The sequence below is a fragment of the Camelus ferus genome, chromosome 25 (assembly GCF_009834535.1).
Source record: "Camelus ferus isolate YT-003-E chromosome 25, BCGSAC_Cfer_1.0, whole genome shotgun sequence".
NCBI classification, from domain to species: Eukaryota; Metazoa; Chordata; class Mammalia; order Artiodactyla; family Camelidae; genus Camelus; species Camelus ferus.
Window position 1 is genome coordinate 25,742,554 of NC_045720.1, and position 22,218 is coordinate 25,764,771.

The 22,218-nt window shown below is 32.5% G+C and overlaps 1 protein-coding gene across 8 annotated transcripts in view; it reads right to left on the reverse strand.

The window, feature by feature from the left end:
- The window catches only part of OXR1 (oxidation resistance 1), a 302,119-nt gene that overhangs the window by 32,582 nt on the left and 247,319 nt on the right, over positions 1 to 22,218 (reverse strand). For all 8 annotated transcript variants that reach the window (XM_014562929.2, XM_032467912.1, XM_014562928.2 and 5 more), the window contains 5 exons: positions 18,861 to 19,010; positions 12,239 to 12,423; positions 8,697 to 9,451; positions 5,178 to 5,346; positions 1,788 to 1,950 (listed from right to left, as the gene is read on the reverse strand). In XM_014562929.2, the coding sequence (XP_014418415.1) occupies positions 1,788 to 1,950; positions 5,178 to 5,346; positions 8,697 to 9,451; positions 12,239 to 12,423; positions 18,861 to 19,010 (1,422 nt within the window). The remainder of the gene's footprint in view (positions 1 to 1,787; positions 1,951 to 5,177; positions 5,347 to 8,696; positions 9,452 to 12,238; positions 12,424 to 18,860; positions 19,011 to 22,218) is intronic.

A 22,218-nucleotide genomic window follows, 5' to 3' on the forward strand; every position in this document is an offset into this window, starting at 1 on the left:
ATTCCCTATAGTTGCATTAAGCCACACTTCAAGTACTCAATAGCCACAAGTGGCTAGTGGCTACTATACTGGACAGTGCAGCAAAATGTTTCTAGACAATGCAAGAGAAATTTTCTAAAATTAAATTTTTTATTTTCCACTTCCTTTTTATTTTAATCAATTCTAGCTGAAAACAGGTGAGGAGATAGTTATTTTCTTCTTTGGATATTATACCCTGCAGACTTCCACAAGAACCGAGGCAGTTCCTTTGAATCAAAATAGTCAATACTCACATAAATAATAATAAAAGTCTATTATTTCCAAAGTTAAATATTCCAACTCCAAAGGAGAGAAAACTCCCAATCACCTTGATTAAAAATATTGCCATCCACCTTGTCACCCAAGTTATAAACTTCACCATTACCTAGTTGTCATTAAATCCTCCCTTATTAGCTAGGTAACACCTTTAAAAAAAAAAAAAAAAAAAAAAAAAACTTCATCCCCTTCCACTCTATCTTCAATTAAAAAGTCCCTAAAGCTAATTTTAAATACACAAGGATTAGTTTACATATGTCAACACCCATGTAACCATCACCCAGAATAAAATAGAGAACATATCCAGTACTCTATAAAGTTGCCTCCTGCCCCTAGCCAACCTTTTAAACCCTCAGAAACAGGCAGTCTGATGGACTTTTAACTAGTTTTGCCCTTTTGAACTTCATGTGAATGGAATTATACAGTATAATCTTTTATGTCTGGCTTGGCTTCTTTTATTAAACACATTATCTGTGAGACTGATCCATATTGTTGTCTTTTGTGTTGCTATATTATTTGGAGCACTATAAATAATCCAAAATTTATTTGCTGACAGGCATTCAGGCTGTTTCTAGTTTGTGGCTATTGTGAATAAAACCAGTAAGAAAATTAATAATGTTTATGGTTTGAGTATTAAAATAACTCAAAATAAATGCTCAATATATGTTAACTCTTTCCCTCCACTATATTGGAGTTATAGTAGAAACTGATGCTGTACATATATTACAGAGTGGAGTTTGGCACATACAAAATCAGGTTTGGAATTTTAACAAAAAACATGCCATGTACACCTTCAATCATTATACATGTTAAAGTACATACACAATACACTCATATCACAAAAACAACCACAAACATTAACATCAAATGGGTGACAAATTTTGATTCTGTTTCTTATCACATTTTAGCATCTGCTCTGTATCTTCTAATGCATGAAGAAGAAATTAATCCAGGCAACCACAAGACAAAAAATAGATATTGTCACCCTATCATGTAAAAACATGATATATAATATTCAAAGAAACATCTAAGAGGCGTTACATGTATTAATGTCGCCATTTAGACAAGCTCAGTAAATCTGAGCACATAAAACTTACTAATTTGTAAAGTTAGCATCAGCTTACTCCTTAGCATTATTGCCAAATTACTGCTGTATCTCCTCCATGCAGGAGATAACATTAAAATCAATCAGATAGCAAAGAAATGTTAAAATTAGTACAACAGCAATTGATATTATTCTAAAATGTACTCAATAAAAGACATTTTATTGCTGATAGGTTGCTCCTCTACTATTTCAAAGCAAAAGAAAAACTGACAATAGTAAGAAACCAAAGTTACCAATCAGATTCATTCAATAAATAATGGACAACGAACCTCTAAAAAATTATTACCCCTTTGTACAAAGATCACTTGTACTTTGCCTGTACTACCATAAAACTATAAATTCACACAAAGTAAAAAGATAAATGAAATCTTCACAGTTTTCTCCTTACCTCCCATTCTCTAGCTGCTGCTTCATTAGTAGAATCCTCATTTGTTTCAGATTCTTCAATCTTTTTTACTACTATAAATCCAGGTTCTCTGGTATATTCACCAGTATCTTCTGCATATATTTCTGGACTCCACTGAATGAAGAAGGCATACAAGTGATCTGTCCTGTTAGAACAAGTGACTATTAATAATGTTAATAGTATAATATTAATTATTAATATTAATAATAGAGTATTCTGTGCTGTTAGCTAAAATTTTTAAATTGTATTTGTTAAATATCTTGACAAAAGCTGAAGACCTAAAATACACAAAAAAATACTATGCTTCACTTAAGAAGAAAACAAACAACACGACCAGGAACACATTAATTTAAAGTAATTTTTTCCTTGTTTGTCAAGCTCTGAGAAAACTACATTAAGATTTTCTCTGGAAGGCTTTTGACTAGCTCAGATTTTGTCCATGGTAATGTTTCTTCTCTTAAAGAAACATAGTAATGGGAAGGGAAATCAAACCCAAAGTTTTGAACTCATTCACACAATGATCTAATTATTTAAAATTCTCAAATTTAAAATTATCTGAAATACAAGTAAACAATTCATTAATGGCCTATTTTAAAACCTGGACATACAGAATTTTTCCAAGTTAATAGAAATTTAATGTATTTAACTTTTAAATGATAAAAGTTACCAAGAACACACAGTATATTATTGGTTCAGGACTAGACGATCTAATCTTTCAATTCTCTTGTTCCCCGTTTCAATTTTGTTTATGATAGTAAAGCCTATTGTTTCAAAAAATAATTAAATCTTTGATAAACATTATTTGAGGGTCAAACACATTTCAAATATCTATGTTTTGTTGTCTTTAATTGTTAGCATGGCTAATTGAAAACTGATTATAGAACTATCCACTAACATATAATAATCAATAACAATGGTTCTGGAAATTGTTTCTAATAAAAAAATTTAAAGGAACATTTCTTACGTGGCAACTAACACTTTAAAAAGGTGTTAAGTTTCATCTTTCAGCTAATTTGTCTCTACCAAAACAGTAATTTTCATAAATTACTTTACTACAATAAAGTTCAAAATCCTAATAAAACTAATTTTTAATGAACATTAGCCAAGGTACAAGGACAATATTAAAATGGAATATTCCATGCAAAAGTTAAAATAAAGCCAACAATAATGAGAAAAACAAATCCTTATGTTATTTTTAACTAAAGATATAATAGAGTAGAATTTTTCACTGCAGTCATCTTGGTATCACTGGCAAATCTGGGTATCTGGTTCTGTGCCTTTCATGTAGTCACAAATTATGCAAATCATACCAAATTTTTGAATTACTCTAATCACATTCTGTTGAACGCACACACTGTAGGTGAGAGGGAGAATAATTTTACCATTATATTCCTGAAAGCAGTTGTCTACAGAGCAACACGTAAAGACTTTCCGAGAGGTATAGAGACACAAGACAGTTCTAAGGAAATTGATCTCTTTCTTTATCTTCTGCTTCCATATGTTACTCTTCACTCATACTGATCTGCCTGAGAACAATGCGGTCAACATACCTGATAGACTGTCTGTTCTGTTTTCACTAAAGCACTTTTTCTACTTTACAGAAAAAGGGCATATCCTTACTCATCCAGAATTTTACAATGGTACATGACTTAAAGTTTAATAACTTCCTTGCTGCCAGAAGTTGGTATTGAGACAGGGAAAGATTCTAAAGACTGGGTAATAAATCCTTTTGCATATCAAATGGTTTCTAATTCACTAATTTCTACAAAACTGAAGGGGCTTTTAATGAAGCTGTTCACTGATGATCACTAAAAAGAATTTTGATGAAAGATGAGCAAGTAATTTTGGAATATAAATAGAAACACGCTTAAGGAATTGTATGACATTATTATAATAAAATTTTTTTTCAGTCTCATAGACTTTTTTATGAACAAAGCTTCTTAGTACTTAAAAAGAAAAAATGGAAGGCGGGTAGAACTGAGGGGCTGAATTCTATCTCATCATTTCAATAAATAATATTCATTAATGGACATATAAACTAACTGGGGGAGAAAGCCCTATTTTATTAAGACATTTACTCATATTTTTCTTTTTATGTATAATAATTATGACAGCTTATAATTTATGTTGCTTTGATCAACTGTGTATTAGTGATAACTCTAAAATTTTCTTCTGGTTTCAATTAACATTTGGAATACTGTAGTCGTTGACAAGACAATTTTCGCTTGGACTTCTGCATGTCCTATGAGCAGAGGCGCTGCGTATGTTCAGTACCACCTTTTCAAGTACATTAGCACAGGTAGAAACAGTATCTTACTCTGGAGCAAAGGGTAACCATGCTAACTGTACACTATAAAAGGTTTAGGTTTCCTAAACTTATGTTTCTCTTCCATTAACAAACCCATGGCATGTGTAGCAGTCACTTGGCATTCTTCACACCAAACTGTGGGAACTGAAGTTCAAAGAACTCAAGCAAATGTTGGGACTGTGACTGTGACTGCTGCTATTCTGACTCTTGTGTGTTCTACCAGCATGCCTTAAACTGAGCAGACCGACTTGTTAGTAAGTAGGGTAAACTTCAGACCCTTTACTATTTTGACAATAATCACGGAAAATTTTAAAATACATGTAATTTCAGGAAACACACCCATAAACATGTTAAGTATATATAATTTGCTACAAAAAATGTAAAGGGAATAAAAATATACTACCTTATAATAAGATTCTATGAGGAGGTATAATGGAAATGCAAATTCAAAGAGAAAAGGTAATGATGCAAATTCTGTTAAAGAAGAGCACATTAAAATAGTTTTTAAATGGATAATGGTAGAGGGCAAATGGCTATGATGTTTAAATCCTACTGGATATACTTAAAAGATAAATGTGTTAACTTAAAATGTCAATATTTCCAATACAGTGAAGGCAGATATCCTTTAGAATTGCCTAAACTTAAGATGAAGAATTTTATTGTGTAGTGGTACAAAAAACTAGTTTGAAGACCACATCATTTTAGTAGCTAATTTAGTGCTATGTATATAGCAGATATTCAGTAAGCGTTTGGTGAAATTGCTTAAAACAGAAATTATACATCATTACCTGCCTTGACGTAGGGGCCATACCAGTGAGCATTTTGATCAACCCTCTCGATCTAAGACATTTTAAGTTTCTTTACTACTGAAACTAGGTATATGTCCACATTTTTAAAATTAAACCACAAAGGGGAATAAAATTTTAAAAGTGAAAATTTTCAGATGTTGAACAGATTTAATGTCAGGTTTTAATCATAAACTATATGTGCCACTGGTGTGAAGAGGCACACAGAGTAATTTCAATTCAAAGAATCTCAATAATGTTTTCAAGATTTTTTTTTACCTTTCTTGTGGCACAGCAAACCAGTATTCATGTTTCTTATCTCTCTGTGCATACTGTTGCATTGTTGCACTTGCTTGAGATACAAACGTTTTCCTCATTGGTTTTCCCACTCTGAGACATAAGAACTTATGCAATCGATGCCTTCTTTTTTCTTTTAAAAGTACAGAACCTAGAATTGAGATGTAAACAGGGTTTATTCAATTCTCATACACCATGCTTAGATAATTTAGGTAATTTAAGTAATGCTTATCTCCTAACTTCTGATAAATAATTACAGAATAAAACTTCAATTTACTGGTAGGTGAACTGTAAGTGACTTGTATTTTTTCTGTCTTACTGCAAAACTAATGAACTAACAGTCAGGTTATGAACTAAAATTATGCCTAAGGGTATCAGGAAAAAATGAGAAAGTTTCAGTACTCTTGTTAAATTTTTGTTTGTAACAATCACACTAAGGGAATTACATACACATACAAAATTTTCTGCGTATTCTCTATCAGCCTCCTAGAATAACATCTAAATAAGTTTGTAGAATTTTTTAAAGATGTACTTTAATACAGTTGTTACAGGCAAAAATTTAATACAAAAGTTTGTAAATCTTTTATATATATATGAAGGTGTAATAAAAACAATATGCTAGATTCAGCCATCTGTTTGGACAGTTTAAGACTGAATTATCTCTGACTCTTCCAACCAGAGATGCTGACATAAGGTACACTGAGGATCTGACAATAAGGTTCAATTCAGGAATCTGGACATTAATTAGTTAATGAAGGCAGCATACTGTGGAACAAAAAGCATTTAGTTACAGTCAGGGGATATGGGTACTAGTCATGGCTTTTTTCTGTGAGATACTGTGTAAAGTACATAATCTGATTCCCAGAATTTGCATCAGGTTAAAAGAGTGAAGTTTTACCACTGCTCCCACAACTATATTCCACAATTTTATATATATTACATAGTTTTATTATATTATAAAGTCACTAAATACCAGAGACTTTGAATAGCTCCCTATTATAGAATCTTGAGTTACTTAAAATTAGTTACATAGACCTAATCCTCCCAACCCCACACACACAAAAGAAATCAAAGGGGTAACAATCCAGAACACCTATCTAAACATATCTACCAATTTTTCTCCTTTTAGAAATATTTTGTTATAAGAACCTCCCATATCAAAACATATACCCAAATAAACCCACTAAAATAAAAGTAGTCTACTCATTATTGGGTCATACAGAACCTCTCATTTTATCTTTTTCAAAAATTGCAAAATACAAGACAATTATCAGACACAAACATTAAATAAAAATATTCATGGCAGCATTCTTTAAATCAAAAATAGGAAATATCTTAACAATATGAATCGTTAATAACAACTGAATGCCTTAATGCAGAAATGGCTAAATTAAAGGGCCATTAAAAACCGTGTTTGCAAAGACCTACAGGTGACCCTTAAACAACATGGGTTTGAACTGCAAGGGCCCACTTACATGCAGATCTTTTTCAATAAATATATTCTACAATACTGTGATACACAGTTGATTGAACCCATGGGTGCAGACCACGGATATGGAGGGCTGACTGTAAAGTTATACACAGATTTTGGACTGTGGAGGTCGAGTGAATGTCACCCCTAACCCCCGAGCTGTTCAGGGGTGAACTGTATCAGGACATGGGAAAATGTTCATGACATAAAATATTAAGTGCAAAGACCAAGAAACAATACTACATATAATGTAATCCTAATTTTATATGAAAATATACATACGGATACATACAAATACCAAAATTGTATATGTGTGTACACACATGTGTGTGTATGTATAAACACATACACACTGAAGACCAAAGGTAAATACACCAAATATTAACAAAGATCATCTCTAGGTGATGAATTCCAGGTAATTTTTATAAATTTCCTAAAAAGTCCTATATTTATCAAATATTCTTTAATATTCATTAGTTCTGAATAAAGAAAAAACTACTACAAAAGAAAAAAATTTGATCTTTTTAGAACTTGCTTTGAGTAAATGAATTCCTTAATATCTACTGAATATAGTCCTTAAGGCTTCAGGATATCTAAATTAGATAACACAAAGAAAATTCAGTGTTGTTAAAAACAAGTTTTAAAAACTGGTGCATAGCTGAATGTAAAATAGTGCAGCCACTGTAGAAAACTGCTCAGTAGTTCATCAAAAAATTAAACATAGAATTCGATCCAGCAAATCCACTTCTGGGTATATACACAAAAAAATAGAAAGATGGAACTCGAACAGATTATTTGTACAGCAATATTCACAGCAGCATTATTCACAGGAGACAAGAAGTGGAAACAACCTAAATGTCCATCAACAAATGAACATATAAAATGTTCTGTGTACAATGGAATATTATTCAGCTTTAAAAACGAAGAAAATTCTGACATGCTACAACATAGATAAAACTTGAAGGCATTATGGTAAGGGAAGTAAGTCACACGCCAAAGGGCAAATACTTTATAATTCCACCTATATGAGTTACTTACAGTAGAAACACAAATTTATAAAGACAGAAAGTAGGATGGTGGTTGCCAGGGGCTATAAGATGGGAAGAATGGAAGTGACTGCTTAATGGGTACAGAGTTTCAGTTTGGGAAGATGCAAAAGTTCTGGAAATGGATGGTGGTGATGGTTGCACAACATTGTCAATGTACTAATGTCACTATATTTTACATTAAAAATGATTAAAATGGTAAACTTTATGTATATTTTAACAATAAATTTTTTTCAATTATAAAAAGAAAAGTTAACATGTAAACTGGATTAATCTGGAATCAGCATTCCAATAAAATATAAGAAATGTTAGCTAAGATTTCTGAGCTACACCCCATTTAATCCATAATGAATTAGGCAGAAGCACTGTATATTAGAAATAAAAGACTATTACTGTAATTTTCATAAGTAAATAGTATGAAAAAATAAAATTGAAAGACAAAACGGAGTTTTAATTTATTCTTAGTGCTGCTTCTTAAAGAAAAATAATCAATGATGTAACTTCTGAATAGTTGGGAGAATTTTAGAAATAGATTTTTTGTCTAATTGCATTTTTTAAAAAATGAGAATTTTAACTTTGAAAATCACAAATTGCAATTTGGATATCATACATGCAATGAAAAAGACATTTTAAAGGCTATAACATAGCAAAAGCTAAAAAAGAAAATGGAGAAATCAGAGGTATTATAGAGCTTCTGTGCACTTTGAAGAAATAAACTGCTTAAAGATAGAATGCAGTGAGTGAGGAATGTTTAAACATGGTGGAAAAGATGCTCATTGTGATGGACAATCCACTGTGGGCTAAGAAAAGACAAGACAGTAGAAATCAGAGACTGTGTGTTTGTCCACAGAGAAACATCAGTTAAAGGCCACTAGACTATCTTTCAGACTGGCCCCAAGATACAGCAGCTTTCTGAGTTGCTGAGGAAAGAGGAAGACAACATGCAATGAAATGAAGTAACTTTATATTCTCCTTAATGCTTACCTTCTATATCGGCTGTTCCTATTTTATGCTTAATTTCCTTTTGTGACACCTGTTGAATATTTTCCCTTTGCTGTTTAGTTTGTTGCATAGTATGGGTTTTCCAGAGTTTCCGGAGCTCTTCTACCTCAGTCTCTGAATCCTGATTTTGTTCCTTTCCTTGTTTTCCTTTGTTGACAATTAGCTTCTGCTTAAATTCTGCAGCTTCCCCACAAGGCATACTTTCTTTTTCACCCTCTTCTTGGTGTAGTGAACTCTCCTTAAGAAGAAAATCCTGATCTGCACCTCCTTTTATACTTGTGCTTTGTTCTTTAGGACCTGATATTTCTTGAAAATTATCTGTAGCCTGATCTCCTTCCTTAGTGGCCATTTCAAGATTATTTAAATCAGTTTTAAGAGAAAGAGTCCCAACTTCATTGGCAGCAAGTCCCGAGTCGGATTTTAAGTGATCAGGAGTAGCCTCTGATATGACTGTCAAACATTCTACTCCACTCTGATGGATGGTTTGCACAGATTCTGACGACGCACCAGAAGATTTATCTTGTCGCTGCTCATCTGAAGAAATAAGCTCCTCTCGTATAGGAGAGAGTTCTGATTCCGTGAACACATCTTCAGAAAGAGACTCCTCTGTGCTCCTAGGAGCAGTGCTGGCGCTATCATTACCTGCATCACGAATTCTTGAGTCTATTTCATCAGTATTACTTCTTGTTATTTTCTTTGAATGACAGAAGTCCCTTCCTGATAACTGATCTCTCTCTCTGTTGGTAAACAAAATTTAAAGTTACCAGACTTTTTAAATTGTAATATGTTATCTTCCACAAACTTAACACTGAATTAATATCACCAAAAAGGCTTTTCTAAAAGGATGTAGCATACATCTCTTAACAGCATATCAAAAATTTGATTGATTCATACAAACCAAATAATTAAGTCAAGCTTTTGCCTCAACTGCTTAAGATATGGAAGACACCAATGTAAGATTTCCTGAATTAATCTACCCGAAGAGAAGTTGAAGAGAAGTCTTGGGTGAAGATATAATTTTAAACTAAAGTTTATTCATTGATGAAATATGAAAAATAAGCTTAAATAAAATTTTGATTAATATTTTAAATCTTACTACAGTAAAAATATACTGAATAATATTACACACTAGGGGGATTCTTTAGGCTACTAGTAACAACCCTTAACAATCCTAAGAGCATTTGTTCAGCTAACAAGTTAGATATTAGCTTGCTGCATGGTTCATAATTACATCTAGATTTCCGTATTTAATTGCATTTGCATACACAAACACCAATGTTCAAAGATAAGGTAGTTTACGTTCTGGAAGGAGGCAGTACAAATACTACAGCATGAAATACAAGTCAGCAATTTAAAATGATGGCTAAAAGTGGTTTGTGATAAATGGAAATTCCATGAGCTCTTAGTGGAAAAAGTATTAACATTTATGCAAGTTTCAGAATAGAAAAGACAGAAGTAAGTCAACTCAAAATTAACTAGCTACCTCTGGATGGTAAAGTTGGGGAACTCTTTTCCTTTTATTCTACTTCTTGATATTTCTTCTATAAGGGTAAGCATCATTTTCATTATGTATAGGATAGGTAAAATTTATTTTTAAAAACATATTTAGTTGAAGTCCAATTCTTATCTCTGCTTCCCTTGCATATGACTGTTTCACCTTTAAGAAATGCAAGCATCTTATCTGTGCTATTAAACATGTAACAGTGCCATCTACTGGTGATACAATCAAACTACATACATAGGGTCTCGGACTTTGGTAAAAGTTTTGAGAAATTGTACGTGTACATTTAATAAGACCCTTCCTTAGGAAAGAGATAAAGTTAGCAAACCTAATTGGATATATATTTAGACATGTGGTGTAACCTTCAGAATTAACACGCTGAAAGACTAAATATTTATTTATGTCAATGATATTGTTACTGCTCAATATAGTTCCTGAAGAATACCTTTGTAATCAACTTTCCAAGCAGTTTAAGACAGAAGAAAACCAATCAAATCTTATATCTCATTTTTGCCATATAAGGCATTAACCTGTAAAACCACATGCTTTCTTTGTCTGCTTTGTTGCCAAATACTGTTTTTAATCAATTCATGAGACAGCACTGAAAGATATTCCTTTTGGAGTAATTTTTTTAAATGGTTGGATTAAATAGATGGTCTTTCCAGACCGATGACATTCTGAATGATAAAATAATGATTCAGAAGAAGGAGAGCCCTACAGCATCCATGTAGAATAGTCACGAATCATTCAGTGTAAGAGAACCCCAAAGTATCATAATACAAATGAAAAAGCAGAGCAAGTAAAAAATGGATCTCACCAATGACTGACAATACATACATACATACATAATCTGGTTTCCCTTTTAATCTAATCCTCCACTTCTTCGCTGCCTCATCCCTCCACCCACCCAGATAATCTTTATTTGCTGAAACTGGACTTCAGATGATGATCTATTAAAATAACTAACAGCAGAGGGAATCCTAGGAATAATATGCATTTCTTAAGATGAGTTTACCAATCCAAAATATGCCTATTGAGTGTCAGGTATAATGGAGACTTTAAATAAAGGATTCTATTATACCATAGGTCTTCTAACAACTCAAGGAGTCTGTCTTAGAAACACAAATAATTTGCTCTTCCTCTCCTATGTAAGCAGCTGTTTCACACCCATCATCATCTCTGTTGGCTAATACAGAGATACAAATCTCAGAATTAGTTAAAGTGAAGCCACTTCTTAAACTGCTGACAAAGTAATATAGCAGGAATGGGAGATTTCTATTACATAAAAATTTCCTTCCTTTATACTTTTCCTTCCTTTCTTTGTATACCTATCTTTTATTTTCTTCTCCTATTTTTTTCTCTTATTCCTCCCTTTTCTCTCTGGTCATTCCTTTTGTTAATAAGCACATTACTTTCAAAGGCTGTGCTGACCTGGGGCCTTACATCTATGTTTTCTGAATCACACAAATCCCCTAAACAGTGTATTTCAAGGTTAACTCTTTATATTTGTGCAATTTGTAGGCCTTATCCCCTATATTTTATACTTATCTGAGGGAGAAGGATGAAAACATATAAATCAATAAACAGAAAACAAAGCTCCTCTGGCTATAGCAATGTCAGGTCTTTGCTCATGTGGCCTCCCTCAAATCCCACAACTGACTCTTCAGGCTCTTCTAAGAAACATTTGAAAGCTATCCTTGATTACTCATAAAAATAATTTAGAATTCTGAATGCTGTATCTGAAGAAAACAGGTTGGTAAACATTGAATTAAATTTGTACTATGGATTACTTATAATTACCAGGTTTTCTGAACCTGACCAAATATATAAATATAAATCTAAGACAATTCCTAACCTAGTGCAGTAAGAATAACCTTTTCAATACTAAATATATTTTTGTTTCATTACTGATAAAATGAAAGGCAGCTATAATAAAACTATTAAAAAATACTTTAAAGAGTATTAAGCCAGGGTCAACTATGGAGATGTAATAAAATTGCAAAGGAGTATAAATACCACTTACATGGGTAAGGACTCCTTTATTTTGCTATCCAAAATTTCTTTGTACATTGCAGCTGACATCACCTCTTCCATTGGACACATGATGCCATATTCCTCACAGCCATTCTCTTGGACCAAGGGGTCAGTTTTATGTGGATCAAACATTATATTATTTGGTGTAACTAGCAGCACACCACTGACTGTGCCCTAAGGTGAAAAAAGAAAATTACATTTAATCCTCAAAGTTTAAAATTAATATTAATTAATATTCAAGAATTATTCTAGATATTTTTACCAATTTTCTTCTGAGGTTAGGCCACCTACCATATATAAAAGTGGTACACTCAAGCACTATGGCATTCTCATGAACACATTTTTAGTAAAACCTAAAGTTTCCCAGCAAATTCTCATTAGCAGAAGCAAAATATAAAGAGTATTATATTCGCCCTCAGTCAATCACGTCAAGAGTTAAAATTTGCAGACTCAAAAAAATGCTGAGTTACATCAGCAAAATAACTTCAGTAACATAAGATGGAACTGTAAAGTCCTGCAAGGCATGAGCCATGTTCTACACTAATTTGCATACTGCTTCCCGTGTTGTTCCCTTACAACAGATATCAAATACAGTTTCATGAACACAATGCAGGCTTAATAAATAGTGTGTTGATAAGCTGATCCACTATAAAAGGAAGACAGTATAATCTCTTCAGACTATCTTTTTAAAAAATGTCCACTTCATTTGCATCTGCTATTGCCTGACTATGTGACCTTGGGCAAGCAAAGCCTCTGGGCCTCGGTTTCTTCATCTGTAAAATCAGGTAAATTACATGACTTCTAAGGCATGCGGTAATCATTTTAATTTAATCATGAAAAACTATGAAAATTTAAACATATTTATACAAATACTGATACAAATATAAGGAGTCCAACCCTCTCATCTTACAAATGAGCAAACTGAAGTATATAAGAAGCTGATCCCACTAACATTTGCTAACGTTTACTGAATGCTTTGTATGGAACATACTCTCTCTATATTAATATTCACTTTACCTTCACAATTATAGCTCTGAGATGAGTATACAGATGGTGAAACTGAAGCTCAGAGAGGCTAGGAAACTTATCCTAAATAATAAATAACACTGCTAACTAATAAGTGGCAGAACCAGGATTCAAAATCCAGGTAGTCCATGCTTTTTACTATAATCCCTTCATATTTGTGTTGCAAACAATAATCACTCCAACTTAAGTGCCGAATATTCCTTAATCCCATTTTTTTAACTCCCATTCCACTACATTCTGTAAGTATAAAAATAAAGCAGACAGAATTCTAAAAATAAATCAGTTATTCCAAATTTGTCTTTTTTTCTGATGCTATTAGGGAAAAGAAAAACTTAAATCCTGCTTGATTTGGTATCACACCCTCCTTCCAAGTCCATATTCAGTTCTGCGAATTTACCTGACTTACCTTTAAACATGTAAAACGTGAGTTATGACAGACACTAACTTTAAAAATAATAAAGTAAAAAATAAAGTCCTACTAGAAATGGTCACCCAATCACAAGTGGGAAAAAGCTACTGGAGATGTTCAAAATTATAAAATGTTTAACATTTACAGTAACAGCATGCAAAACTGGAGAGAAGAATGTGTGTGTGTGCACTTTGGTGAGGGAAAGGGAATCAATCTGAGACTCTTACTAAGCATTTCTTTTAGTTCAGACCATGGATCTCCTAAATAAGGAGTATCTATATAAATCATGGCCTAATTACCTTTGGATCAATATTTTAAATAGATTCATATACATCAGTTTGTATTCCTGGATCACATGCCAACTCAAGTCAATGAGTAAAGATAAAATATGCTGTAGAGACAGGGAGAGGGTATAGCTCAGTGGCAGAGTGCGTGCCTAGTATGCATGATGTCCTGGGTTCAATCCCCAGTACCTAAGTAAAAAAATAAAATAAAATAAACAAACCTAATTTACCACCCCCCTCCAAAAAAAAAAAAGTTGTAGGGACATTTACACTGCTAGGGATAATTCAGGAAAGAGATAATCTAGAGTAGAGGATATACAATATAAAAAACCTTAAAGACTTCCGATCTTTAACACCTCTCTCTATTCTTTTCTACAAACTTAAGCTATTTGAGAAATGAAACCAAACAATCAGTAAAGATTAAGTAAAGCAAGGCTCTCTGAAAGATTTCATTCTTGATTATGTAAATTTCATCTGAGCATAAATGATGATATACTATTTACTTCACTGGCATAACACTACATCTTATCTTTTGTTTTAGAGGATTTTTACTAAACACAATGATTACTAGGTATGATAGAAAAGTCCCAGTGCAATGCTTTAATTTACTATACAGATGAGTACTATAATTTCTGTAGTATACTTATAAAAACCATTTGAAAAGCCTCTCAAAACTGTGCTTCCACTACCTGGATTACAAGGGGCTCAAAGCACTGTATCTTAACACTGGACTGAGCAATCTGCTAATGTTACTTTCCAGGAATGTACCCTTATTTGCTACTACCCAAAGGACACACTGATATATTCTTCACACTTCTTTCCCTTTGTCTCTGGCTGGAGTTCTCTGAGGTATAGTCAGGTGTCAGGTGTCTTCATAAATCAAAAGAGATGGTCATGAGATGTATTACTTCAACACAAAATTAAAAAAAAATATCTTCAGAAAGTAGCCTCTCAAATTCAGTTGGCTAAGACCAAGTCAAATTATAAACTCATCCTAAACCATCTGCATTTCACTCTTTTTAAATACTGCTTCATAAATGCAGACGTATATCAGGAGCAAGAGCATGCTGTGAGTACGAGGTTTCCAATTAGCATACATTCTTAGTCCACATGACCTTCAGAAACATTAAACACATACTTCTCTTTAGCATTAATAACTTCCAACTCCCTAAGTACAATTACTTGACTAATCTTCTAAGGAGGAAGTATCTCTAACAGAAGATAGAGTCTATTTGTAAAAGAAAAGTTACCACTTACATTACAATACTTCTGTATATACTAAAAGATAAAAGACTATGATTTGGGAATCCATCCCAGCAGAGATAAAAGCTTGTACTGATTTTTTTTTTTCAGGATTAAGTCCACAGTAATTTAACTATTATAATTATTGTTGATCAATTTCCATGATTTTATATAAATAAAGTTTACTACCATCGACCTGTAAGAAGATGATGACTTGTATGAGAAAGCATCTTTTCCTGCTTACTTTCTTTAAGAGACTGTGTTCCAAGAACACCAGGCAGTAGGCCATTCCTAACCCTGCCAATGACTTTTTCTTTGATTCTTAAATGAAATTGTTATTCAAATACTTACAACTAAAATGTTTCTTCTAGCCAAGAACTGTCTAAAACTACTGAAATACATAAAATACATGAAATAACTTCAGATATTGCAATACTGGGCAGTGATACCTGAATAAGGGGAAACAAGATGAGATCTACAAACGTCCCAGCAAACCGAGTGGACTTTCCAGGCCATAGACAGAGAAAGGAAAGGAGAGAGAGAGAGCAACCCCCACTGAGAAAGCTTTGGAGATCTACACATGGTTCTTTTTCAAGCTTCCAGCTGAGTACTGATTGCCACCTATATGTATGGCAACTATCTAAGGATGAGAAAAAAAGGACTCAAAAAAAGCTGAGGAAACAACCCCTAGAGTCTAGTCTACACAGTGAGAAATAGTTTATGTTCTCACCAACCAAAGCAAACAATCTTATAATCTGCAGGCTCTCCATACTCAGAAGATTATTGTCTCGGTAAGGGGTAAAATTAGTTATAGACTTAAAGCTCTCTGGACCTGCCTGACAAAGCTTTAAAGCAAGTCATGATAGAATCAAGTTGTTTCCAAGAAACAACTGTGTCACAGAACAAAGTGCAAGAATATGTACAGAAATACAAAAATACACAACATCCAAGAAGGTAAAATTCACAATATCTAGTATCCAATTAAAAATGACTAAGCATGCAATAAAACAGGAAAAAATGGCTCACACAATGACAAAAATAAAATTAGCAGAAACAAACCCAGAAGTCAGAGAGAGAAAAGAACTGGTAGAGAAAGACATTAAAACAATTATTATAACTACAGACTATGTATTTAAGAATATAGAAGACTGCATGGTTAAGTAGGGACATGGAAGATAAAAGAGACCCAGTTTGAACACAGGTGAAAAATACACTGGATAAAACAGCAGATTAGATTTGGCAGAAAAAAAGATTACTAAACTTAAGAGATACAGCAATTGGAATTATCCAAAATGGAGAGGGAAAAAAAAAAAGAAGCAGCGGAGTATCACTGAGCTATGAAATACAACATCAAGCAACCTAAATATGCATAAATGAAGTTTCCAAAGAGAGGACAAGGGAGAATAAAATTATGGAAGAAACAGGGCCAAAAATTTTCCAAATTTGAAGAAAACTATAAACCTATAGATCTAAGAAGCTGAATGAATCCCAAGAAAAATACAAAAAACACACTAAGGCCCTTACACCATAATCAAATTGCTCAAAATCAGTAATAAAGGCGACCAAAGCAACATAAAGAAAAAATAATAGACTTCTCTTCAGAAACACTGCAATCCAGAAAACAGTAGTTCTAAAAGAAACATCTTTATTCTGAAAAAGAAAACTCTGTCAACCTAAAATTCTATGCCTCGTGAAAACAGTCTTCAAAATTAAAGAAAATGCCAAAGATACATGAATAGCAAGTAAACAAATGAGTCATAAGGGAAAAGCAAATTAAAACAAGTTACCACTAAAGACCAACAAGCCCGGCTAAAATCTAAAACACTAACAGCAAATGTTGGTGAGGATGTGAAACAACAGTAACTGAGTGATTGCTGGTAGGAATGCAAAATTATACAGTGACTCTGGAAGGCAGTTTGGTAGTTTCTTACAAAGCTAAACACAGTCTTACTACATGATCGAGCAATTACACTCCTTAATATTTAACCAAAAGAAGTAAAAACTTACGTCTACACAAAACCTGTGCTTTAATGTCTGTAGCAGCTGTATACGTAAGTGTCCAAACTTGGTAGCAACCAAGATGTCCTTCAGTAGATGAATGGATAAACATCCACACAATGGAATATTTTTCAGTGAAAAAAGAAGTGAGCTGTCAAGCCATGAGAGACATGGAACACTCTTAAATGCCTACTGCCAAGTGAAAGAAACCAATCTGAAATCATACATCATAGTTTATGATTCTAATTATATGACACTCTGAAAAAGGGAAAACTAGGAAGACAATAAAAAGATCAGTAGTTTTCAGGGGTTCAGAGGGAGGAATGGATGAACAGGGAAAGCACCGAGGATTCTGGGGCAATGAAACTCTTGTGTATGATACTGTAATGGCGGATAAATGTCACTATACATCTGTCAAAACCCATAGAGTGTCTGACACAAAGAGTGAATTTTGATGGGAACTATGGAAATTCACTTCAAATATAAGACGCAAGCTAAAAGTAAAAAAATAGAAGAGATAAACCAACTAAGAACTAATCAAAAGGAAGCTAAAGTGACTATATTTGTATACATCAATGCATATTTCATAGCAAAGAATATTAACAAGAATAAAGTCTTTCATAGTTAAACAAGTCAGTTCATCAAGACAATATAAGGATCCCAAACAGTTTTATAATCTTACAACAGTTTCCAAATACACAAAACAAAAACTGATAGAGCTAAAAGGAGAAACAGACATATCCACAATTACAGTGAGATATTTCAACGTTTCTGTCAATAACTGACAGAACAAAAAGAAAATCAGTAGGGATAAAGAGGAACAACACTAACACTCAGTTTGACTTAACTGACATTTACAGACTATTCCTCCCAACAACAGCAGAACATACACTCTTTTCAAGTGTCCACAGTAACGTTTATCAAGCTATACCACATTTCTGGACCATAAAACAAGTCTTAATAAATTAAGCCTTCAAACAGTAGCATGTTCTCCAACCACATGGAAAAACAGAAATCAGTAACAAGTATCTAGAAGATCCCCAAATATCTGGAAATTAACTTGAATACTTTTAAATATTCCCTGGGCCAAAGAAGAAATAAAGGGAAAATATTATGAACTGAATGAAAATGAAAATACACCATTATCAAGACTGTGAATGCAGTTAAAACAGTACATGGGGGGAAATGTATAGCACTACACATCTGTCTCTCAAATACCCATAATTTATGAGTTATGACTATGAAGTAATGGTTCTCATGTGTGACCTCTCAAGATGGCATCATGCTACAGTTACTTTCTAAGCAACACCTGGAGTTTATTTTGAACTCTCTGTCACTTTACTGTAATTCCCTTTGCAGACTAGAAGTTCTCTGCTTAGGAAAAGCAGCAAGGTGTGGTAGATGAAACATATAATTCCAAACGGGGTTTGAATTCTGGCCATGATAGACACTTTGGATTTATTAGCCTTTCCTGTAAGCTCTTTTTTTTTTTCCCCCTGTTTAAAAGGAAAAGGACTGCCTATTTCACAAAATTACTTTAAATTGATCACCATGTGCTGATGTTGATGTCTGAACATGTAAATGCCAAGCTATCATATTTTAGTAATAGATAAAGCATGCTTAAAAGTTTTTTCTAAAGTGTTATTCATTACCTTGCCACTAGTAATATATCGGCAATTAATTTTAAGAAATTTCTCAGTAAATGCTTCTTCCTCCTCAGAGGTCGAAGATACAACTCGTGCAGGTCGAATACCAGCAGAAGTAGATGAGGGAGTTGCTTCCTTCGGGTGGACATCAGGATTCTTAGAATAAATAAATAAACAAACAAACAAACAAACAAATAAGATAAAGGCATTTCAGAAAACTAAATAAAAACAAGCACATTATTAAAGCCAAATGAACAGCTTTCTCCAATAAGAGCTTTTCCTTCTCAACGCATTCTAGAGATCAGCTCAAAACATCCTTATGTAAAAATATATATGAAAGTATGGCATTGATTTAACATTTTGTAAAGATTTCTAGCACAGCTAAAACTTAGATTTTCAATGATTTTTTAATAGGGATGAATTATCTGGAGGATGTTGAAAACTGTATCTCTTGTACTCCCACCTCAAACATACACTGAGTATACACACACGCACACACACACATTCAGTTGCTCCTGAATCAAGTCATTATTATCTATTAACAAAGTTTTTCTCAATCATTTTATGATGCAAATTAATTTTATATTCATCCTGTTGTCTTTGGTAGTTACTATATCTAAGAGTTTTGTAAGAGCTTTGTATCATATATAAATTCATTTTGCACAGATAATTAAATAAGGGCTATTAATCATAACATTAATTGATATTTATGAATACCTTTATATTTAAGTGTGTTATAGAGACCATTTTACTTCCAAATCACTCATAAGGTACATACTATTACCTTAATTTTAAGGAAACTTAGGCTTGGCAGCCAAATTCAGTCACCTGCCCAACAAGTAAGTGAGACACAAGCTCATGCTGTCAGCACAGGAACTAGTGAGCTAAACTGCAGTATTTCATACTTTCCACTTCAAATATTCTTCTAAATGATAAGTGTGCAGAGAGAAAAAAGAGCCAATACAGAGTCATCAGAAGGCCCCTTGCAAGGTGGCACAAAGCTGTAAACAAATTTTGTTTATGACTGTTCAGTTACCCCCAAATAAGGTGACAACATTATCTTCTATATAACCGTATTACTCACAAAAACTAAAAAAGGTCAATTGTCAAATGCCTTCCTCAAATAAAGATATACCTCGTTGAACAACATGTCTCTGAGGTTCCCTCAAAGTCTCAAATTCTACAACTCAGTATCTATAGCAATCCCGATTTAACATGTTACCCTATTAAAAAGAATACATGAGATTAGCTTAGCAAATGCTCCAAGTACCGAACGAAAGAGTTTAAAAAAGATTAAAGTTCTTCAGAGGAATCATAATGAGACCTCATTATAACTTAAATACAGGTACAAAATCCAAAGTATCACAAAATCCAAAGTATCAGCAACTCTGTATCTCTGTGAATTTATAGACTGTTTCTTAATTAAGTGATTTCGCAGCTTATTTGATAGTGTTTTCTGAAACTTCCTTACGCAATTTTGCTGTAGCTGCTAGTGATAGGTCCTTAAAAATACAGAACTATAAACATCTATCCATCGAGTCTCAATTATCACCTCAAATGTTCAAATGTGCAAAAGCAAAGCAATGCTAGGACAAGTGACCCAAAAAGGCTGACTCACAGTCATCTTTATACAATATGATTAAATATTATATGGTATAATTTGTATAATATTATAAATCATTACCATAAACTAATAAGCATCTCAAAACGCTCCATTTCCCACCTTGCTTTGGCTTTATTGAGTATTTGGCTCTTTGTGATGGAAAATATGTAGAAATGTTCTCTGGTAATATATAGGTAAGGCATAGGAAATTTGAGGAGGAAAAACCACACAGGTGCAGAAATATCAACATTTATGTTTATTTCCTACAACATACATAATATGTGATCTAAAAGAAAATGTTTAGTTTTAAAGCAATGTGTATTATGTTTCTTCATTCAGTCCGATAGATATGATGGGTACAATTTATTTCCTATAAATTATTGTGTTTAATTATCACTCTCAGAATTTACTTAAATTCTGCTTCTTAAGAATTGGAGGCTCTTGAAACCAATACACAGAATAAAATACAATACAAATAAAAACCCAAAAATATCAGAGTGAAGGAAAAATAAAATGCAATTTTAAGTGCTGTACCTTGGGTTTTGGATCTAGCTCTGGGCTATTTAGCAACCATGTTAAAAAGAAAAGAAGAATCAGTTTTTAAATTCTAGTTATGAAAATGATGTTTCCATTCAGAATCTAGGAAAAAATTCTCATCCAGTGACTTAACCATTTATTTGTGTTGTTACAAATACAGAGATTTCTTTTATATAAAGAATTGCTTTCCTAAAATCCACATAAATACAAAGTCCTACTATTTTTTCACGTATTTGAAATATAAAATTTTGTTCTGAGAACATAAGACCAAGGTATAATTATAGCACCATCATTTAAAAAGTACATGAATTAAAAAGTTATAACTTCCCAATAAACTGCTGGTATTTAAATTAAGTTTAAAAGCACCAAAGCTAAATTATATTACACAATATATAGATAATACACAATTTATGTGTTATTTATACATATGGTATTTATAGTTATTTAACTTTATTTTAATATATGTACTGTAAGTTTACATTTACTATATAATAAGTATATATAAATTTACATATGAAAATTTAGGCTTAAAAGCATGAAAGTTAAAATTATAATTTATGTATTTAGTATATATAACGTATAAAATGCATTTTATCTGTTACACATTTTAGTGATTTTAAATTTATTTTAAATTTAAATACATATTATATACTCAGAAAGGAGGGGAAAGTAGGGAGGGAGGGATAGAGAAGAGGTATGTTTGTGACTAGTTTAAGGATGACATGTGAGAACAATTCTTGAAGTATATGCAGTATTTAACCTCTTAAAACTATACTGATATTTCTAACTAAATTTTTAAATTAAATTTTATTAAATTAAATTTTTTCCTACACATTTACTATTACTTTAATGTTTTCAGGTATACAGATAAACAAATTCAAGATGTCAATAAATTATGTGATTAGTATGATTAAAATGGAAGTTTATCTTACTAGATTTCACAACTATTCTCAAGCTCCCCAAAACTCTGTAAGAAATTAACACCACTCTTTTATATATCATTTTATCTATGCCTGAAGAAAATATTCACTGAATGTCTTTAAAAAAAAACTTCATTTGCTAGAGTTATAAAATCCTCTGAAGTTCCCTTTAAATTAAATTATGTAATTATGTAATTCTCTTGAAATTTTATAGAAGACAATGTTATGGGTTCACCCAAGAAAATATGCTGAAGTCCTAAACCCCTATTTCAGAATGTGACCTTATTTGAAAATCGATTTTTCA